The 20423-nt window shown below is 55.9% G+C and overlaps 6 protein-coding genes across 6 annotated transcripts; 2 read left to right on the forward strand and 4 right to left on the reverse strand.

Annotated features, from left to right (window-relative positions):
• Window positions 1-541: 541 nt before the first annotated feature.
• Window positions 542-2081, reverse strand: F5Z01DRAFT_621835 (PH domain protein; the record flags this gene model as incomplete). Its single annotated transcript, XM_046261225.1, has 2 exons — window positions 542-1927; window positions 1977-2081. The coding sequence occupies 2 exons, from the start codon at window positions 2079-2081 to the stop codon at window positions 542-544; spliced, it is 1491 nt and encodes a 496-aa protein (XP_046118618.1).
• Window positions 2082-3309: 1228 nt separating this feature from the next.
• On the reverse strand, window positions 3310-5022 carry F5Z01DRAFT_621471 (uncharacterized protein; the record flags this gene model as incomplete). Its single annotated transcript, XM_046261209.1, has 2 exons — window positions 3310-4729; window positions 4814-5022. 2 exons carry the CDS (start codon window positions 5020-5022, stop codon window positions 3310-3312), a joined length of 1629 nt encoding a protein of 542 aa, XP_046118619.1.
• A 2781-nt stretch (window positions 5023-7803) lies between these two features.
• On the reverse strand, window positions 7804-9897 carry F5Z01DRAFT_636178 (WD40-repeat-containing domain protein; the record flags this gene model as incomplete). Its single annotated transcript, XM_046262196.1, has 6 exons — window positions 7804-7944; window positions 8002-8172; window positions 8219-8504; window positions 8557-9095; window positions 9151-9838; window positions 9893-9897. The coding sequence occupies 6 exons, from the start codon at window positions 9895-9897 to the stop codon at window positions 7804-7806; spliced, it is 1830 nt and encodes a 609-aa protein (XP_046118620.1).
• Window positions 9898-10493: 596 nt separating this feature from the next.
• Window positions 10494-13073, forward strand: F5Z01DRAFT_654603 (mitochondrial Rho GTPase 1). Its single transcript, XM_046263433.1, has 2 exons — window positions 10494-10834; window positions 10944-13073. The coding sequence occupies exons 1-2, from the start codon at window positions 10825-10827 to the stop codon at window positions 12815-12817; spliced, it is 1884 nt and encodes a 627-aa protein (XP_046118621.1). The 5' UTR covers window positions 10494-10824; the 3' UTR covers window positions 12818-13073.
• On the reverse strand, window positions 13074-14858 carry F5Z01DRAFT_654606 (mRNA capping enzyme). Its single transcript, XM_046263434.1, has one exon. It carries the CDS (start codon window positions 14750-14752, stop codon window positions 13103-13105), a length of 1650 nt encoding a protein of 549 aa, XP_046118622.1. The 5' UTR covers window positions 14753-14858; the 3' UTR covers window positions 13074-13102.
• A 3206-nt stretch (window positions 14859-18064) lies between these two features.
• On the forward strand, window positions 18065-20152 carry F5Z01DRAFT_88954 (excitatory amino acid transporter 1). Its single transcript, XM_046267197.1, has 2 exons — window positions 18065-18584; window positions 18648-20152. The coding sequence occupies exons 1-2, from the start codon at window positions 18239-18241 to the stop codon at window positions 19814-19816; spliced, it is 1515 nt and encodes a 504-aa protein (XP_046118623.1). The 5' UTR covers window positions 18065-18238; the 3' UTR covers window positions 19817-20152.
• Window positions 20153-20423: the final 271 nt, after the last annotated feature.

A 20423-nucleotide genomic window follows, 5' to 3' on the forward strand; every position in this document is an offset into this window, starting at 1 on the left:
CGAGTTGGCCAGCGTGCAACTGTCTATCCCAAGTCCACAGCTCAGACATGAGCCCCGCAAGGCTGACATGCTCGCTGTCACTGCATGTCCAAGGCTTGCAGTTGAGTACTACTGCTCGGTGCCAACGCATGTCGCGTTTCTACGGCCAGGTGCCGGTGTAGACCCCAGAAAACTCATCATTTGGCGAGAGCTTCGCCTAACACTCATCACTAGCAACAAAGGCGGCAGCCCTGAGGAGAAGTTAGTTGGCTGGCCAGAAGGGGTGAAACAGGTACAGAGCTCCCACAAAATGTGAGAGACAATTGTGTGGCTAGGTGTGTGAGCCAAAATCCTCTTTGCCAGATGTTGATATAAATTGCTCTTGGAAAAAGTAAACATGTGTCTGGCCGTGACTATTGTGTGTAACATTGGTAGTAATTAGCGTGTGCGACCGATCAACACCCTTCACACTCCCAGTCTCAGTAAACCCCTCTTCAGAACTCCTAGGCACATTCTTGACCTACCCTGCTTCCAAAACAACGACAATTCGCACATGGACAACTCAAGCAGCATCCGTCTTGGGGTTCGTGGCAGCGGGAGCAGGCTGAGCCGCCGGCGCGGGCGCAGCTTCACCCGAAACGCCTGCCTCCTGGGCCTGGTGGTCTCCTTGCCCTGCTGCCGCCGGCTCGACAGGCGAGTTCATCTCATACTTCTCGCTAGGGAAGGAGTGCGTCTTCTGGTCACCCGCCAGGGGCGAAGTAGGCGTCGATCCCGAGGGGGAGACGGGCGAGTCGGACTGGGCGGGTCCGGTGGCGCCCGCCACGCCAGAGATGACCTGGAACCACTTCTGGGCGTCGGCCGCTGTGTGCGCCTTGAAGTTGAGCTCGGAGGAGCCGGTGAGGCGGCTGCTCATGGTCTTGCTCTTGTCCTTGCCCTTGACGTTGAATTTTTCGCCAGAGGGGGTGCCGATGACGGCGTCGGGGAGGTAGATGGAGAGCTCCGGCTTGGGATCCTCCCGGGTGTTGTCCGAGTCCTTGAACTCGTGCAGGAACTTGGACGGGGTCACGACGTAATAGCCCGTCGCCATGCCCCACGACAGCTTGTTGCGCGACTTGCGCTCGAGGGAGCCCTCGATGAGCGCCTTGGTCGAAGGGTGGTCCATGTTAGGGAAGCTAATGGTGTCGACGGAGCGAGGCGCCTCGTTGGGCTGCGCGAGGCGCTCGGCATTGCGCACGGTGAAGTTGGCCCACTCAAACTCGGGGGGCACACGCTGGATGTTGGCCAGCATGTCGTTGTGCAGGGCACGGGTCTTGTCGGCCTGGCCGCCGGTGAGCTGAGTGAAGGCCTCCATGGCCTGCTGGATGACCTGCACGACATGCGCCTCGAATTCGGCGAAATTGTTCTGCACGGCGATGAGGTCGTTGTGGTGGTTGTTCTCGGCCAGGACCTGGTTGCTCAACCTGTGCAGGACGCCACGGTGGATGACATAGGGGTCGTCGGCGCCGGAGAGCTTGCCACCAGCCGAGTCGTACGAGGCCGTGTGCTGGCCCAGCAGCTCAATATGCTTCTGGGTAATATTCCTCGACTTCTCGACGTCCTTGGAACCCTTCTGCGCACCGCCCGACAGCTCCTTGGCCTTGTGCTTGATCTCCTTGTGGAGTCGCTCGAGGATGGGCAGCACGGAGCCCTTGAGGCTCTTCTCCGTCTCGAGGTTCGTGTTAATCAGGGCCTGCGTGTTGGAGCGCAGGTTTTCGAAGAACCCAGCGAGGCCGCCGAGACTCTGGTCGAAGTGATGGCCCTCCTTGAGGGGGTTCGAGATGGTCTTCAGGGCGCGCTCGTATTCCTTGGCGTGCTTGCCGTGGATCTTCTCCATGGCGCCCACGTAGTCCTCGAGGTAACCGACGGCATGTTTCCATGCCTGCAGACGCTCGGCGAGGAGACCGGCTGTCTGCATCATGTTAGGTTGTGTCGCGGAGTCGGACAGGGCGGCTACTTACGTTGGAGGGGTCGATTTCGGGAACGGCCTCATCGTTCAGAGTGCTGGCGTTTGTCGCACTCCGGCTGGGCAGGTTGGTGGTGGTGGGCGAGGTAGCGGTCGACATCTTTGCGGTTGCTGATTGATCTGGAGTGTCGTAGACTCGTGGTGATCGTCCTGGTTCGGGATGGTGGTGGTGGTGTAATTGAAGGTCGAGCTTAGACTGCCAGGATAAGACGGTTAGCCGCTGGTCAGACAAGACATCCAAGTTGCCAGAGTGCGTGATCGAAGTGATACACAATCAGCTCGCGCCAGGAAGAACGATATGAAGGTCGTACGGCAGACGCAGTTCGATGATGCGACTTGGGGCATGCCGCTTTCGTCGCGGGGCATCGGGAAGCGGTCTGATGGCCTATTTGTCGACGGGAGCTTGAGGGAGGGGTCTTGGCAGCAATTGTCCCCAGCTGTGTGTTCCTGTGTAGACTTGGTGGTCGAGGGCTGCCTGAGCAGCAGAGAAAAGAACTCACTTACTATTACGATTAAGATTACTGTGTAAAGCCAGCAGTTGCTGTAAATGAGCCGCTTGGTGTCGTAAGGATGGAATTATTCGGGTTTGGGCATGAAAAGACAGAACTGTTGCCAAGATCGCCAGACCATGGATCTTTATACCTTCGCTTTTGGCCGTCCTGAGCGGGTAAGTGACCGGCGATTACTGATCGCAACGGAAATGTTCACTTGGTGCCTCCCTTTTGCCGCCATCGTCAACATGGCCACCAGTGACGTAAAGGGCTTTCAAGGTGCAGATCATGTGGCTTAGCGGTTCTGTTAGCATCTGCGCCCTTGGGCAGGCCACTTGGCTAACATTTGTGCTATACTTTTCCGCTTAGCTCCGAGCCGAAATCATGGCTGTGCTGACGCTAGTCCCACGATGATCCGCGGTGACCCTCCCCGATAATCATCGTCACTACGTACCGTACATGATTGACGGAAATACAAGATACTTTCAAAGTTGGGGGCACAAGTGCTGGCAAAGGGAGGGTCTACTGAATTCCAAGTTATGCCTGATGCTCTCGTGCGGGTATCATACAGAAGGACACATAATGTGATCCAATCTTCCAAACCATCTATGCCCATCCATATCCAACGGTCGCTGTCCCCGTGCTGCCAGCGCACGGTGTAAAATTATCGTGCCAGTCTACGTAACCAAAGAGCAATGCAGTCTGTGCCTGTAACAAATGCTTAACGCCAAAACAGTAGTGAATACTGGTCAATCCCACGCAATGAAAAGGGTTCCCATGTAACAAAAGCCACCGTGCCCAACCAACGCAATGAAATCAATCCTGGGAATCAGGGTCCTAACCAGAGATAGCGTTGGACCTATGATTGCTGGCCGCCTCTTCGCCCTCGGCACGCGTGGTGATGCTCGGCATATACTCATATTGATTGTCGGTCGCAGGCGGCGTACGCGGCTGCGTGAGAGCCGTCTGGTACGTCGGAGCAGACTCGTTCGGCGGCCTCGTCTGGACCGCTGTGTGGTAGCTGGGCACGCGCGTCGTTGGAGCGAACTCGTTCAGGTCAATGTGCTCGGGCGAGTCGCGGCCCGAACTGGGCGTGTCGTCGCCGCTGTTCTGTCGCGTAAGGTTGTTCGAACTGGGCTCGGACCTCCGTCCTATCGTCGAGTTGAAGACGGTATTTCGCAGTGTTGGGTCGTCCGAAACGTTCATCAGTCGCGAGGACAGGTCCGCCGGGGGGATGGCGCCCCCGCTCTGCATGAGGTTGGACAGGTTTTCGCTGGAGCCGGCCCTCGAATGCACGTAAAAGGGGCTGTTCACGCCCGACATGGCGCCAGCCGGCGTTCGGAACCCGGTCATGTCGTCGTCGTAGAGCTGGTCGAGCTTGTGCTCATGGTAGCTGGGTGGAGGGCAGCGCTCCTCTTCCCCATCGGCCTGCGCTGTCTCGGGGTTGATCACGTCGCCCTGCTCGTTGAGGGGCGCGTTTGGCGAGATGAAGATGGCCACGGGGAGCGTAGCGCGCAGCTCGGAAACGTGCCCATCGGGGTTCTTGAGGGCAATCGTCAGCTTGAGCTTGTGGCGGATCTTGATGCCGTGGACGTTGGTATCTTGCACGCACTGGCGCAGCCTGCGAGGTAGGTCCAATGCCTTGGTAACGACCCAACCGTCCTGGCCAGTGTCTTCAATCATGTCCACCCAGTGCGTCGCGCGGTCCACCTCCATGTCCCACTTTGAGACGTCGCGCTCAACCTTGTGCTCGCGCACGCTCATCCCTGTGGCGCCCGTGACCGTCGTTTCCCGAATCTCGACGAGCTTGATGTTTATCCTGCCCATTTCCAGACCCTTGAGAAGGGGCGTGAGGCGCATGGTCAAGTCAATAATGCCTCCGAACACGACGGCCTTTTGGGGTATCGAGATTGAATAGTCGACCTTATTGGGCCAGATGTTCTCCACGCTCATGGCGTGGTGGAATTCGAGTGCGCTTGGATCGAGTGTGCGGATGATGCGCAGGTGCTTGTATGCATGGAGGTCGTAGGCGAGCTTGCCGCGGCCGACGGTGGCCTTGAGACGATAGGTGATGGAAGCCTCGGGGATACCTTCGACGCTCTCGGCCGTGTCGCCAGGCAGCAGATACTCGAATGGGTATTCGTAGTTGCCGGCGGGTAAAATCATGCTTTTGCCGTGCACGCCAATGAATGGCTCCCATCGCTTCTCGCAGATCGTCTTGAGACGATCGTTCTTCTGGCTGGAGGACCCGGATGCGCTGCGGACAACAGGTTAGTTGGGATCTGTGCCTCCGACATCGCAGCGCGCGAGTGTGGTGGAGGAGGGGTGTTGGAAGGCTCACTTCATGTGCATGGTGCCGGTCAAACGCAGGCGGACGTCTTCCATCTTGAGTGGTGTTGTCAGGCACAGGACAACGGTGCCCTTGACAATCTGGCCGTTGGACTCTTCCTCGCCGCCTCTGAACACGATAAAGTCATTTTCCAGGCGGACGTCGAAGAGCGCGGCAGCCCCGCGCCCCGACATGGAAGAGAAGGGATTGAATGAGGGCATCGTGAGGGTGCGAGCCAAGTCGGGCAGTGTCTTGCGTACCGCCGCTGCTTGCTAGGCTCGGGTTGATGGTGAATCAGCACTTGTGAATGCTGATGATGGCGACTGGATGGGAGAAAACGAGGAAGGGAATGAGAGAGGGAAGAAGGAGTCCATCTCCACCACCGGACGGGTTAGAGAGCGCCGAAACTTTCGAATGACAGAGTGAGGGACGGAGCCCACTTTGGCTCGATTGCGCATTCCATGCTTCGCTTGAATCTTTTGACGGTCTGACCCGAGACGGACGGATGGGTCGTCGTGAATGGGGGTGCCGTAGGAGGGTCCAGTAGCCGTATCCGTCGTCCACTGCCAACAGCCGCACTGCCAGTGGCTGACTCGTGGGGGCTCAGAAAGCCCGCTGGGCTCCCAGCACTGCGCTGCGCAGGCAGGCCCGACTCATGTCATTGCAATAAGGTCCGGTCTCAGCTCGCGGATCCGCGTTGTGTGCATCCTTATCTGCGCCCGATTGTGCGGTACGTACTTGGTACCTGCACGCCTTGCCATCCAACGTCGCGGCAACGCGCGTGTTCGATTTTTACTGCAGAGGCCTGTTTGATGCGACTACGTACTTCCATTTCTCTGCTTTTCCGTCATTCGGGCCTTGTCCAGTCGCTCCTCCAAAGCATCACTCGCCAGATACTACTGATGTGATGATAAGGTACTGCTGGTTGGCCTGAAGTGGGGCGCACATACGCCATCGGTCTGAGTTCCTTATCAGGCAGGGATCTAAAGAATCGTTTCATCATCTTGAAAAACTACAATTAATATTACCTCACGGTCTCTCGACGCGACTGGAAATGTTGCCATTTGCTGCCTCTATTGAACACGGCTGTCTAAGCCTACAAATCAATACCACTCACGATGGCCGCGCGACTCCAGTCCCTTGTCCCTTGTTCCAGCGCAATGTTCACTGTCGAATCGCCGTCGTCATCGCGCCAACTTTTATTCCCGCCCATGTCAGATGGCTTGCATGGCCGGCAAGTACCCACTCCGCCGCCGTGATGTACGGCCTGGCAGGGGTTCTGTGACTCCTGTCTCAATTCTTCAATAACCACCCTTGACTTTTATAATGAAGATAAAGGCATATTATTGATACGGGCTCCTCAACACGGGTGCGACACCTTGCTGGCAGAGGCCAGAAACTCGTATGTATTGTCCTCAGCCAGTCACCCGTAGGTAGGTACTTATATTTTTTACCTTCAACCGACAAGTGGGAGCAAGATATCGAAGCATTCACCAGTGCCACGAACCCCCCGGCATTCATTGTTGGCAGCTGAACAAGCCTGCGGGCTTGTGGCATGATGCATCAACAACAACAAGACAGCTGCCTCGTTAACACCGTGCCTGAGCTGTGACTGCTCATTCATGTCCTTGGCCCACCCACCTGCGCACAGGCACTGCTGGCTTGGACCCTGAACACCAAAACATTGGGCCTACTACGGCGCTACACTCGGACGCCATCGGGATATCTTCACCGACCTTGCACCAGACCACTTTATCAAGGTGTACGGAGTATTACTATTTGTGTGGTCCTCCTTATCTTCCAGGCAGGGGGCCGGGAAAATTCCTCGTTACGCGCGCAGCGCGCGCAGCACGTGTTGATGATCCGGTGGCTTATTACAATGCCCGGAGGCCAATTCCCGCCGGATCGATGCGTCCTTTTCTTCGGCCAAGGCTTCCAGGACCTTTCTCTTTTTAGCAGTCCTCCATCCACCGTGGATGTTTGAACAGCCGCGTCTTTATCGTTCCAAATGCAGCCCAGCCCTGGCCATCTCAGCCTTTTTTTTCTTCTTCTTTTTTTTTTTTTTTTTTGCTTTTCCTTCCATGGTGAGTTGTGACAGACAGCCCCGTAATAGGACTAGCCGTGGCCCAAGGCTCCAAGCCTATCTCTGCCGGTCGTCTTCCGATGGGGACGCCGGCACGGACGTGGTGACAAGGGCTGTCAAGCCTTAATTACGCCTTTCCGTCGTGCCGACAAGGCGGCTAATCCACCGGACCACCGCGGCAGGACGCCGGCTCTCATGCTCGGCGATAGCTCCGGTGTCCGCTGGGTTGTGTGAGTGTCTTACCACCAGTGGGTCATACAGCAGCGAAACTGGTAACACTGAGGCGTGCGTTTGGGAGATTCCAGTAGCCTACCCGATGCTCATCGTGGTCCGATGCTGCGATGCTGCACCTCGAGAAATGTAGCATAATACAGACATCGTAAACTTACACAAACTAAAGACAAATCTCGACTTTCACATGGTGGGGCTCCTACAGGGTCCTATTCACAAAGGAGGCCTATCTCTCAGGAGTCAGGAGTCATCTCAGGCTTCAGATTAGACCCACCAAAGAGCCGCATCGATGCCGAGAATATGGGCCCCGTGGCCCGTGGGCCTCACCGCCATGATTGTCACGAGAAAAGCTTGGCTACGAGAGCTCCATGGCATTGTGGCCATTTCCGTATTATTGTCGTCTCTACGGATGAGCCAGACCAAGTCTGCGCTATCAGCTCAACGTGGCTGCTTGAGCCTTTTGCCCCCAGATAACAAACGGCAAAGGTATGTACGTAGTGACATGATAGGCGCAATCTCTCTGGATCTAGACCGGCCCCAAGGGCTGTGAAAGACAACGCCCAACACAAAAGACATGCCCGAGTGCACGCTGTAATGATAGCGAATCCATGGCGCCACAAAAAGTACAGGTCGAAAAGCCACAAGGCTGCAATACGCGTACAAGGCAGATAGAGGCTGGTGGCCCCGATCATGCCTTTGCCGCGCCTGGCGCTTCAACCTTCACACCGGGCCGATTCCAGGTCTTGAGATGGCCAGTCTTGGAGCTCGTGATAATGGCGTCCTCGGTGAATGCCAGCCACTGGCTCGGGTCCTTATCAATCTGCTTGTTCTAGACATTGTTCGTTAGTGCTGGTTCCTGCGATTGGATTTGAGCGGGCTTATTCACCAGAACGGGTGGCAGCATTGGGATGTTCGCTCGAGGCTCGACAGGGTGCGAAAAGCCGTCGTCCTCAATGTTGCTGCCGTTGGACTCTTGACTTCCTGTGGTCTGCGCCGAATCTACTGTATCCAGCGTGGCCAGGCGAGCCGTGACCGAGGCGCGCGGTTGCGTGGAGAGCTGCTCGTGTTAGCATGCATTCTGCGGCACTGTCAATCACACTTACCGCGCGAGGCCTGTGCAACATGCCGACGCTGAAGTCCCAGAGGCATAGTCTCCCGTCCTCCCCTACGCTGCCAAAGCGATAGTTGCGCTCGTCACATCGCCACGGGTCGAACGCAACAGCTGCTAGCCAGGACTCGTGGCCTTGCAAGCGAGCAACCAGGGCCGAGTCGCTCATGGAGAAGATGGAAAGCATGTCGTCTTGCCCACCAGTGACAATGTACTTGCCGTCCGGCGACCAGCACACGCAGCTCAAGCCACCGTAGTAGGAATAAAAGATGTCAAGGAGCCTTTGCATCGTCAGCGACTACATGTCATCCGATGTAAACCTGGAATGCTTACTTCTCTTCCAGGTAGTTGATGATTCTGAGTGTTCCGTCTTCGCTTACGCAAGCCAGATGTGTCCGATCTGGAGAAAATGCAAACGCATTGACGCGGTGGTTTGACAACTTCCAAAGCGCCACAGGGTTCGTCTTCTGATTCTTCGACAGCACAGACTTCTGCACCTGGATGTTGTTCTTGCCGTGAGAGTTGACTGCATCGCCAGTCTCGCTGCCATTTAGCGCTGGGGCGACGTCCTCTGGAATGAAGGGACTGTCTTCCTTTTCCTTGTCGTATACCACCAGCGCACCATCCATGTGGGCAGCAAGGAACAGACTCTCTGACCCTGGAATCCATGTGATCTGGGATACCGGTGTGTTGTTGATCGCACCGTTCTTGTTCAAACGCGTGTACCGCTGTGAGATGGGCTCCCACCAGATGATCTCCCCAGTCGAGAAGCCCATGATGACGTCCATATGAGAGCTACCCTTGGAGACGTGGTTGACATCGTGGCAGAGACAGTGCGCCTTTGTGAACAGGATCTTGGTCAAGTAGTCTTCCTGGGTAAAGTTAGATAAGTTCCCGGCGAGGTCTCGCTGCTCGAGTGCGGCCTACCTTTTTCGGACTGGACAGATCCAGCCATTGGAAAGCTCTGTTGATATTGGCAAAGGCGTAGAGTCCATCGCTCGGCCGATCAGTGAGCTTCTTCGACAGGCTCTCGTTGACAATGACGCGAGAAATGAAGGAGGAATTGCTCTTAGTCATGTTATTCTTGGGCTTCTTTCTCTTGTTCACATCCTTGGTGGGTGCCTGGGCAAGCAGAGGGTTTGCCTCGCCAAAGGCTGGGACTGATGCACGATACAACGACGTGCCAGGGCCATCGCTCATCGAAGTCCCTCTCCCATCCTCGCTACTCATCCCGCCCTCAGTGGACGATCTGACCTCTTTGCCAGCTTCCTGTATGCTTGCCGCTAGCCCATTCATCTGGAATGGTGATTTGAAGAACACTGGCGGCGTTGGCCGCGCATCGAGATTTATCAATGACACTTTCGTGCCCGTCGTCGCGGGCTGGGGATTTGTCGCCAGCGGATTCGGGTTCACAATCGGGGCCTCCGACGGATGCGGCGGTGGTGTCGCGAGATGCAAGTCTTCTTTGAGCATGTAGGTGCCTTCGCCGACAAGGAATTGGCTGTCGGGGCCGTCAGGGTGAGACAAGGTGTTGTTCGTCTCGATGACGGGAACCATGTTGATTCCATTGCCGTATGCGCCATTGATGGGGTACCGCGGCGGGGGCGGAAGGACGCTGTGAGGTTCTCAGTCAGCCTGACGTCTCTTATTGTTGACCTAGCAAACTTACAACATGGTGGCGGTGGTTGTCTACGGGACAAATGACGTGGTACGGCCTGAAGGTCGACTCGCGCGGTCCCGATGGCGTTTGCGCCTGCGTGTGTCAAATCGTCGAAAGGGTTCGCTGTCGGCGCACACAGAGACAACCAGGACTCATGTGATCGTCGCGCTCAGAAGGACGACGTTGCCAGGTGTGTGAGAGGAAGGCAAGGAAAGGCTGGGATGTTCGGTTGAGGATCCAACTCGAGGCTGGGGCCGCAGTCGCAACTGGTGCTTCGCAGCCTGGGGTCAGGCTAAGGTACCTGGTAGGGTGAACATCTTGTGGGGTAACTCCAGGTTCCAATTCTACCGGTTCGTTCCTGCCCACCCATCCATCCACCGAAAATAACGCTGGAAGCAGACAACGTGCATCCCAAGCCACATGAAAGTTTCTTATCTGAAATACGTATTCGCCGCAGCGGGGTCAATTGATCCCAGGCTTTGAATCGATGCAGTGCCATTACGTATTGGACTTGTCAGTGGTGGGCGATCGGAACGCCCCCCGGGACTCTGGTACGACCACGGAACTTACCCCAAAGCCTCGAGGACGAGGAAAAAGAATAGCGCTATTATACAAGCTACAATCAATTCACTTGCTCATGTCCGTATTTTGGGTTCACCACTCGACATTAGGCGTGTTCTCTGCCACATGGCTGCTTACATAAGGGAATCACGACAGCTGGCGTGTGGGCTGGCGTGTGGGGGTCCACTGGACTCGTAGCCTGAGCTGCGCATAGGTAACTAACCTGTCGAGACGGCCTCAATGACCTGCCCAGCTATCTCCTCAGCTTCAGTACGCGCCTGACAACCGCGGGGCCACAACGTGACCGCATAGGACGCAGGATTTCTCAGAGATGAGTATTCTGTAATTGTGTTTGAAGCTCCTCGCGATTCATTGCGATCATGGCGACTGGTACGTTTTCCGAAACACGCATCTACGAGCCCCCTGCGCCTTACCTTGATCAACCCCCGTCCCCTCACGAACCCGCGTCATCGGATTCGGGCGTGCTCACAATCAATAGTGCGTATCTGTGTGTGCGGCGATGAATCCACGGGGAAGTCCAGCCTCATTGCGTCTCTCGTCAAGGACCAGTTCATGACCAACAAGATCCAACCCGTCCTCCCCCAGATCACCATCCCACCGAGCATAGGCACTCCCGAGAGTGTCACCACCATCATCGTCGACACGTCGGCGCGCCCGCAAGATCGCACGACCTTGCGCAAGGAAATACGAAAATGCAACATCATCCTCCTGATATACGCCGACCACTACAGCTATGAGCGCGTCGCTCTCTTCTGGATGCCGTACTTCAGGTCTCTGGGCGTCAATGTGCCGGTCGTCCTCTGCGCCAACAAGTCCGATCTCGTAGGCCAAGGCCCCACGCCCCAGGTTGTGGAGGAAGAGATGATGCCGGTGATGGCAGAGTTCCGAGAGATCGACTCTTGCATACGAACAAGCGCCCGCGAACATCGCAACGTCAACGAAGTGTTCTTTCTCTGCCAAAAGGCCGTCACGCATCCCATCGCACCACTATACGACTACAAAGAGGGGGTACTCAAGCCTGCCTGTGTGGCGGCTTTGAAAAGGATATTCTATCTGTGTGATAAGGACCAGGATGGCTACCTCAATGACGAGGAAATGCGTGCCTTTCAGTCAAAGTGCTTCGACAAACCATTGACCGATGACGACCTGGCGAACATCAAGACCTCGATCTCGAAAATGTCGCCTCCCTCCGCCACAGAGCCTGGGATCGACCAGGCTGGATTCTTGCAGCTCAACAAGATCTATGCCGAGAAGGGCCGACACGAGACCATATGGATCATCCTTCGCAAGTACCATTACACCAACAGCTTGAGCCTCGACGAGAAGTTCCTGCATCCCAAGCTCGACGTTCCCGAGTTTTCATCAGCAGAATTGAGCCCCGCTGGTTACCGGTTCTTCGTCGACCTTTTCCTGCTCTTTGACAAGGATAATGATGGAGGTCTTAGCGATGATGAACTGCGTGCTCTCTTTGCGCCAACCACTGGTCTGCCGCTTTTCTGGGTCGAATCGCTCTTCCCGTCATCTACAGTCCGCAACGACGCTGGCCATGTGACCTTGCAAGGTTGGCTGGCCCAGTGGAGCATGACAACCTTCCTCGAGCCAAAGACCACTATTGAATACCTGGCCTATCTCGGATTCGAGCCGCCGAACCCAAAGGAGTCTCTGACCGCGGCGCTCAAGATCACAAAATCTCGCAAGAGGCGGAGGCGTCCCGGACGCGTGGAGCGAAACGTGGTCATGTGCTACGTCCTGGGCGCTCCCGGCTCAGGCAAATCATCCTTGCTCAATGCCTTCCTCAACCGACCGTATGAGCCCTTACACTATCCTACCATCAAGCCACGCCGCGCCGTGAACAGCGTTGAACTTCCCGGGGGCCGTCAAGTATACCTCATCCTCGAGGAGCTCGGCGAGCTCGAGCCAGCGATTCTGGAGAACAAGACCAAGCTGGATGCGTGCGACCTTCTCTGTTACGCATACGACTCGTCCGACCCCGACTCCTTTTCGCACATTGTCGAGATGCGCGCCAAGCACCCGCATCTGGATGAGCTGCCATCCATCTACACCGGCCTCAAGGCAGACAAGGACAAAACAACTCAACGCAGCGAGCTGCAGCCCGACGAGTACACAGCCTCGCTCAACATGAGCCACCCACTGCACGTCAGCGTGACCTGGAACAGCATCAGTGAGCTCTTTGTGGCGTTGGCAGACGCGGCAACCAACCCGAGCAGTGCGTTCCCCAAAACCGAGGAAGACGCCACGGACCGGACGAGCCTGTACATGGCTCTTGGTGCCACAGCGTGTGCAGGCGTTGCCGCGTTGATGATCTGGCGACGATCGACCAACTCGGCATGATGATTGCCTCTCTCCTTTTTTTCTCCCATTCTTACCAGCATGACTGCTTTTACCTTTGTCACAATCCTTTGTAATGCGTCCTTTTGCTTCGGGCTGTCTATTCTTGGGGAGAGAAACCATTCATGGATCAGGAGTCGTCATTCATTTTGAAACGCTGCAGTCAGCGAGCCCGGATACCCACGATACCCAACTCCATCCTTACCGTCGTTTGCGCATTAGTCACATGGATAGTAAATGGGATATCAAGAAACAATAATTGCAAATCCCTCCTGTCAGGCTTGGACCCTAGACCTTGTAGAAGCAGAAGCCAATATAGAAACTCGCCGCCTCCATCTCCTCGTCCGACACCAACAATCTACCGCCGCCTCTCTCACGAACGCCCATCCTCTCGCTCAGAGGGCCCATTTCCCGGTCATCTTTCTCTGCCTCGTAGATATCCCTGAACGTACGATGAAACTGCAGCTCGAGGTTGAAGTCATCGGCCAGGGCACGGAAAGCCTCCCACGGCACAACGTATTCAGGCACCTCTTCGACGGCCTCGTCGAGGAAGAAGCTGTACTTCCAGCCAAAGGGCGGGCGGAAAATGCCGTCCTCGGGCGTCTTGCCGGGGAAGCGGACTCGATAGATGGAGTTGCCCCATTCCGCGCTCGGTTCAACTGCCACTTCACCTTCCTCCTTGTCATCAGCTTTGCCATCCTCCTTGGGTGCCTGGGGCTCAGACGCTCCTGTAGCGACTTCGGCTCCGGGCTCCATGGGCTCTGGTGTCTTGTCGCCTTGCGCGTGGTTGTTGATCTCGACGGACGGTTCTTCTGGCTCCGGGGTCGCAACAATAAGAGGCTGTGCGAGGGGAGAGCCAGGGGGCGATTCAGCGATAAGGGGCTGGCCATCATCTGACGGGGGAGGTGACTCGGCAATCAACGGCTGACCATCATCCCCGTTGCTCTTTTCAGCGTCCTTCTTCTCCTCGCCACTCGCACCCGCCCTTTTGGCTGCTTGTTTCTTGTTGAACTCTCGGACATGCTGGCCAAGAACATCAGAATTGGGAATACATCCAATGAAACGCCCGCCCTTTTTCAATGCTCCAGCAACATTGCGTAGCATAGTCCGCGCGCGCTCCTCGGATTCAAAAGCGTAGTGCATGGAAAACATCATGGTCACCACGTCGAAACCACGGTGGTTCATTGGTGACGGGTCGAAGCCCATGTGCTGGATGATTTGGAGATCCTCGATCGATTCACCATAGCAATCCTTCACATGGAATCGCCCATCGAAAAGGCGCCCTCGACGCCCGCCGCGGCCGCCGCGGGACCTGAGCTGGTTATACCGTTCCCTGGCTTGAGCGATGGAGACGTCTGCTGGATCAAGACCGACGTAAAGCTGGATCGGCTGAGGCGCAGCTTGCCACTTGTTGAGATCACCACCTTTGCCACAACCAATGTCCAAGACGCAGAGCTCCCTGCCGGAAGAGCGCCCTTGCTCGCGCGACCCGGGGGTGTGGTCCTCGTCAGGCGAATATCGCTGGATAATGCAACTCTTGATCCAATTGTTGAAGACACGCAGTCCCTTGATTTTGCTGTCCGTTGTCCGCCATTCTCGTCCGCGCTGGGGTACATTGTTGTAATGCTCTCTCACGACGTCGTGCAAACCGCCTCGGCGAGCGCTTTGTTCGCGTTGTGCTCGCGCTAGTTCTTCGGTCTCGCGCTCACGCTGGGCTTGACGTTGCCGATACGCCTCGCGCTGCGATTCGGAGATGCGAGCGCGTGCGCCAGGTCGCTTCTGCTTGCGAGGCTGCTCGGAGGGAGATAGGGCGCGGCGTTTGGCAGGTTGGAGTTGCTGCGCGTTGTAGGGTTGCGGAAGGTCATCTTGAGATGGGTCGTCTTCGGCACGGCGTTTGCCATTCTGCGCAGCAGAAGCTGCGCTGTCGGGGTTGGTCATGACAGCGATTGGATTCGCCCGGCTCGTCTTGACTGGCGGGCAGGTTTGATTGTCAAAAGAAAAGAGCGAAGTCAGAAGAACGAGAATTGAACAATGAAGAAAGCGAATGGCGATGAAGCTTGCAAGGGAGCACGTCGGGCCCTCTTGGTTGGCCCAAGCTAAACTTCCGCTGGAGAAAGGTGGGTCTCCTTGGGGATGCTTGTTCGCACTGCGCGAGCCGCGAGGTTCATTGATCTCCCTCTACCTACTGTCGGCGCTCAAATAACACAATGCCACTTCAGTCTCGCGTTGTGAACAGCGTACTAGTTTGATCAGATGAAAGGCCAGGTGCGGAAGCGAGTCGGTGCCTCGAGATGTGAAATCTCATCATCTTCGTTACGAACTTATGCTGCGACTACCACCTTACCTTACTACTTACTAACCCATCGCTGCTTTCTTGTGCGTTGGCAGTTGGCAATATCTGTGTCTCACACACATGCTACCTAGTATCGACTGGAGACTGGGCAAATGCCTCCATGTCTCTGATCGTACCTTCAACAACTCCTTACCAGGTACGTAAGTACCTGTACTACTAGGTAAGGTACTAGTACCTAGTACTCGTCGAAGTCGCCTTTCCCGCCTGATATGCAACAGGAAAGAGCCACCCTAGAGCCCGGAGTGTTCCTCCACCTCCGAATCCTAGAAATCTATGGCTCACGTGTTGGGAAGTTCCTCACAACAACTAGACTAGAGCCTACAACAAGCCTCGTGCAATCGGCCTCAGTCGATGCCAGACTGCCAGTTGCCGGCGTCCTGCAAGCTCCAGTTCCTGCTATCAGCCACACGATTGACATGAGGCCTCCCGAGATAGCCGGTCAGGGTGAAGTTCCGCGTCCGCTTATGGAGCTCTTCTCCATGATACTCTACAAGTGCTGCTGACCTTGCTTCTCAATTCTAGTCTAGAGTTCCTGAGGCGGCTTCCAACATAGCCACGACAACGCACATGCGAGGCCGTACCATTACCAACCACGACCGGGGGAAGCGACATAGACCCAGAACGGAATGAACAATCCACTACGGAGTACGTAATACGTATGCCGCCGAATGTCACCATTTCAGTCTCCTGAATCCTGACTCTCCTCACCCCAGAAATTGCAGGCGACGCGCTATGGGTCATGAGCCATGGCCCATGGGGGCATGATACCATTACGGTATAATTATGTCTGGATTGAAGCCAAGACTGGGGTAGCCAAGATCATGTCGGTGGCATGATGGCATTGACCGCGATGAACACGTGTTCCAGCCTGAGTGATTGGCAATCGAAGGCGTCACGGCCAAAGAAGGGACATGAGCTGATATTACTCTGTGCGCAAGGTTCCAAGCTCAACGACACGAGCACTTGCCCTGAAAGCTTCTCATGGTGCTGCTGGTGCAAGCAAGTCGCGATGGAGCGCGTTGCGTGCAATGGTTGATCCCGGCGTCGCCAAGGGACCACCAGACCATTCCCATACGTAAGAGCAGAGCCGGCCAGCCGGCCAGCCATCATGATGAAAGTGCGAAAAGGGCGCACCAGAACGATAATTAGGATCCGAAGCTCTGGCTGGGTGATTTCAGTGCCTATCACGTGCATTCACCACCACTGACAACCAATGTACGTATCACGCCTACAGTCGCCTCACGACAGCCTGGAGGCAACCCTCACGGACAAGGCAAAAGAGCTTATCTCCCACTTCAACATTCGGGGCTGACCGTTAACTGTGGCAAAGGTCTTCGAAGCATCTTTCCAGAAGCAGTCACTGCTAGTGCGACGAAAGCTGATTCGCTCGTGTTCATGTAGCCAAGATGAACATGCATGCGATGATGCCCCCTAATAATTACGTTACTGGGCGTGGTAATCAGCATCGACTAACGTTAGCGACATATTCGCCCCTCGTCAACGTTTGCTCCACTCCAGGGCGCGCCTGGCAACATGGAGGGTTGCCTCCGAAAGAATCGCGCTACATTTCGTGGTTTGAGACGAAAAGGGGTCGCGGTGCACTGGGAAAGCAGAGAAGGAGATTGAATGAGCATTCGCCCACTGATGCATCCAGCTTGCGTCTGCCACACTGGTTTGCACTTTGCAGCTTGCTCGCGTTCGACAAAGCCAGCGGTCAGCGAGGGGGGATCACATGTGCCATGCCACCATTTGTGTGCCATGCATTCTCGAACAACTGTTGGAACATGCGGGCGGTCCAGTCCTCCCTCAGCCGAACGGAAGAAAAAGAGGGTCATTGGGGAATTAAGGTGGTGTAGCGGCTGGCTGCGGCTCACGTGGTGGACATAAGAAGACAGACACCACATGGTCCAAGCGCCCGCGCTCGAGTCGGCTTTCTTGTGTCTGCTCAGCGTTAGGGGGTTGGGGTCCACGCCCACCGTTTCTTGCCGCCTTGCGGCGCTTTGATCCGTTTTGCGGCCAAGATTAAGGTTAACGATAACCTCGGGGTTGCATGCGGTACTGCTCGACTACATATCGCCATCCTCGGTGGTGCCGCACTAGGGCTACATTAGGGATGTCAATCAGCGCAGTCACGCAGCCACGACCACGACGACTTTTCACAGCAGCCAGTCACCGAGTCGATGGAGGCGATCGCCATGCACCAAGTCAGCTTGTCCGCCACGTTGTGTGCCTCGACGTGCAGTCCGTTTCGTGGACCGTGCACGACAGTGTGACTGGGGGCGGCAGATAAGGGCGGAGGAAAGCCCTGGTTCGATGGAGCGCCCCATTCTCTTGGCTCTTGGCACTACAAGGCATCCGCCAATATCACTCTTGAATCTTGATTCCTGCAGAAGCCCGTTCTGCCTCACTCCCGCACACACGCGCACAAGTATAGCCAGGAATAGGTGTTGCAGAGTCCTCCCGCCGCTCTCGTCGCCCCTGCTTGTACTCACAGTGTGAAGCTGACCGCTGAGATGGAAGACGTGAGGAGGTGCAGCAGCTCGGCCCTCGACCGACTGCCAAGGGCATCACATTCATCGCTATCAGCGCTCGTCTGCATAGAAGCTGCAGCCAAGCCTTCTAGTGGTCTAGGGTCGCGCTTATCGGATATCCCCACACGCTCGAGACTCTTGCGCTCGCAAATCCTTGTCAATCCTTTGCTGCATGAGCATTCGAATGTGTAAGATGAACCTGGCAACCTTCCCTGTTGGGCAAGACTGCCCCAGATCAGCTCTTGGTGGCTTGGAGCAGCGGGCAGACCAGGCAGGTCAGCGGGAAAGGACTGTTTGGCGATTCATTGGGTGGTTGACTTGCTGTTATCAGGACCAGTATGGGTCTTCTTGTTGTTGGTCTGTCGCCACGAACCCTGGCAGTTCCAGTCCTGATCCCCTCTCTATGCCTGTGGTAGCCGTATAAAGTCGAGAAGCGCAGCCGCTCTGGCCAGGCCGCGTCTCTTCCCCCTCCTTGCGCTCCTACTTCGCACACGACTTTTGCCAGGCCCGTCTCTCGGATCCAGGTCGCTGCCGCCCACCATGAACGCATCAGACAAGAACGAGAACATCACGGAGAACCAGCCCCAGGGCACCGTGATCGACCACGATGTGAAGGGTGCTACCGCCGAGGAGCCTTCCTCTGTCGACTCTCGGGGTTCTCCCACGGAGGAGTACCCTGAGACCGTGGAGGAAAAGCAGCCAATGGGCCGCCGGATCTTGAAGGCGTTCAAAACACCTGGCTCGGCCTTGCAGATTGTCTCCGCCGCGCTGTTGGCTCTGGCCATTGGTCTGATCGTGTCGACGCAAGTCGACAAAGTCCCTACTCCGGCTGTCGAGATCCTCAACATCCCAGGTGACCTCTGGTTGCGTGCACTTAAAGCTGTCGGTGAGTAGCTTCGCTTGTCCAAGTACTATGCCGTCGCCATCAGTGACTAACGAATGCCCCCAGTTCTCCCCCTCATCATCTGCGCCATGATCCTCGCCGTCTCCCGTCTCCGTGATATGGCCGACGGCAGTGGCAGCAGGCTCGCGAGGTGGACCATTGGCTACTACGTCCTCACGACCTTCCTCTCCATTGTCATGTCCTGCATCATGACCGCTTTCGTCTGGGGCCCGCGCTTCATCGAAGTCAGCGACGACTCGCTCAACATCAGCGACGCCGACAAGGCTACCGCCGATGAGAAGGCTGCCAGCGGTGATGCGAACCCACCTCACATTGTGGTGAAGACGCTTTTCCGTTCCTTCGTCACCCAGAACGTCTTCTACTCACTGTCCAATGACGAGCTCCTCGCCATTCTCATCATGGCCTGCGTCATTGGCTACCTCATCAAGTCCAAGGAGTCGCTGATCTACAAGCTGGTTGTCGAGCTGGAGAGCATGATTATGCGCATCATCACCTTCCTCATCAAGGTCGCGCCCATTGGTGTCTTCTTCCTCGTCCTGTCCAACTTGATGAAGCTCTCCATTGCCGAGATTGGCGCCAACCTCGGTATGCTGATCGGTGGTACCCTGGGCACCATGGCTATTCACATCTTTGTGATCCTGCCAATCATCTTCTTCGCGGTCACTCGCCAGAACCCATACACCTACTGGCTCCGGATCGCGCCCGCCTGGATCACTGCCTGGGGTTCTGCCTCGTCTGCGGCGACGCTCCCCGTCACTCTGCGGTGCGCCCACGCCCAGAAGATCCCCATCACCGTCTACAAGTTCACCTGCCCGCTCGGCTGCCTGATCAACATGGACGGCACCGCCATCTACTTCCCCATGGCCGTTGTCTTCCTCGCTGCCACCCAGGGCAAGGTGCTCCAGGGCGTCGACTACGTCATCATCGTCGTGCTCGCCACCCTTGCCTCCATCGGTACGACACCTATTCCCTCGTCGTCGCTTGTCCTCGTCATCATGATTGCCAACTCGGTCAACGTCGAGGTCACGGGCATGTACGCCGTCATTGTCGCCATTGACTGGCTGCTTGACCGTTTCCGCACGGCCATCAACGTGTCTGGTGATCTTTTTGGCTCCAAGATCGTGGCCAAGCTGAGCAAGGTCGTCGACCCCGAAGGTCTGGTTGACGAGACCATGGGTCCCCGTGCCGACGCTGACGGTGCTCACCACGCCTAAAGGGGTGGGAATGTGTAACATTGGGAATAATGTGGTTGTTTCTGAGCGTGCAAATGATATCATGGTCTTGGTATTTACTACTATAAATGACGATTCTACATTGCCGTGCTCGTTTGTCCTGACCCGAGTGCAACTATGCTGTGTTCACCAACTCGCCCTGATTTTGCCATCAGAATGTAGAAAGCCTTGAACATGAGCGATGGCCTTGCCGACAACCTTGCACTTGAATTTATGTCCAGAGTAGTTGAGGCTGCATAATTAGCCGCCAAAGTGGCAACGTTGGATGAACACACAAAAGGGGCTTGTTTATAAACGCTGGTCTGATTAGCTTAGCTGCCTTTATTAAGATCGTTGATGGTCCCAACCATTCTAAAATGCACGCTCATGTAGTCTGTTCCTCGTTATAAAGAGAACGCACAAGCAGTGGCAGCTGGTGGTAGTGTTCATCGATAACTTGAGAAGGCATGAACAGCGCGTTGGCCCTATTGAAGCGAGAAGCCCATCACGGAACCCAACATCCAACCTGTCGCTACCTTACCTGTATTCAATGCTGAGTAATAATTGATGATTATTAAAACTAGTCTTTTTATTAAGTACGTAGTCTAGT

Source organism: Emericellopsis atlantica (genome assembly GCF_019669845.1).
Source record: "Emericellopsis atlantica unplaced genomic scaffold F5Z01scaffold_12, whole genome shotgun sequence".
In the NCBI taxonomy this organism is placed as follows: Eukaryota; Fungi; Ascomycota; class Sordariomycetes; order Hypocreales; family Bionectriaceae; genus Emericellopsis; species Emericellopsis atlantica.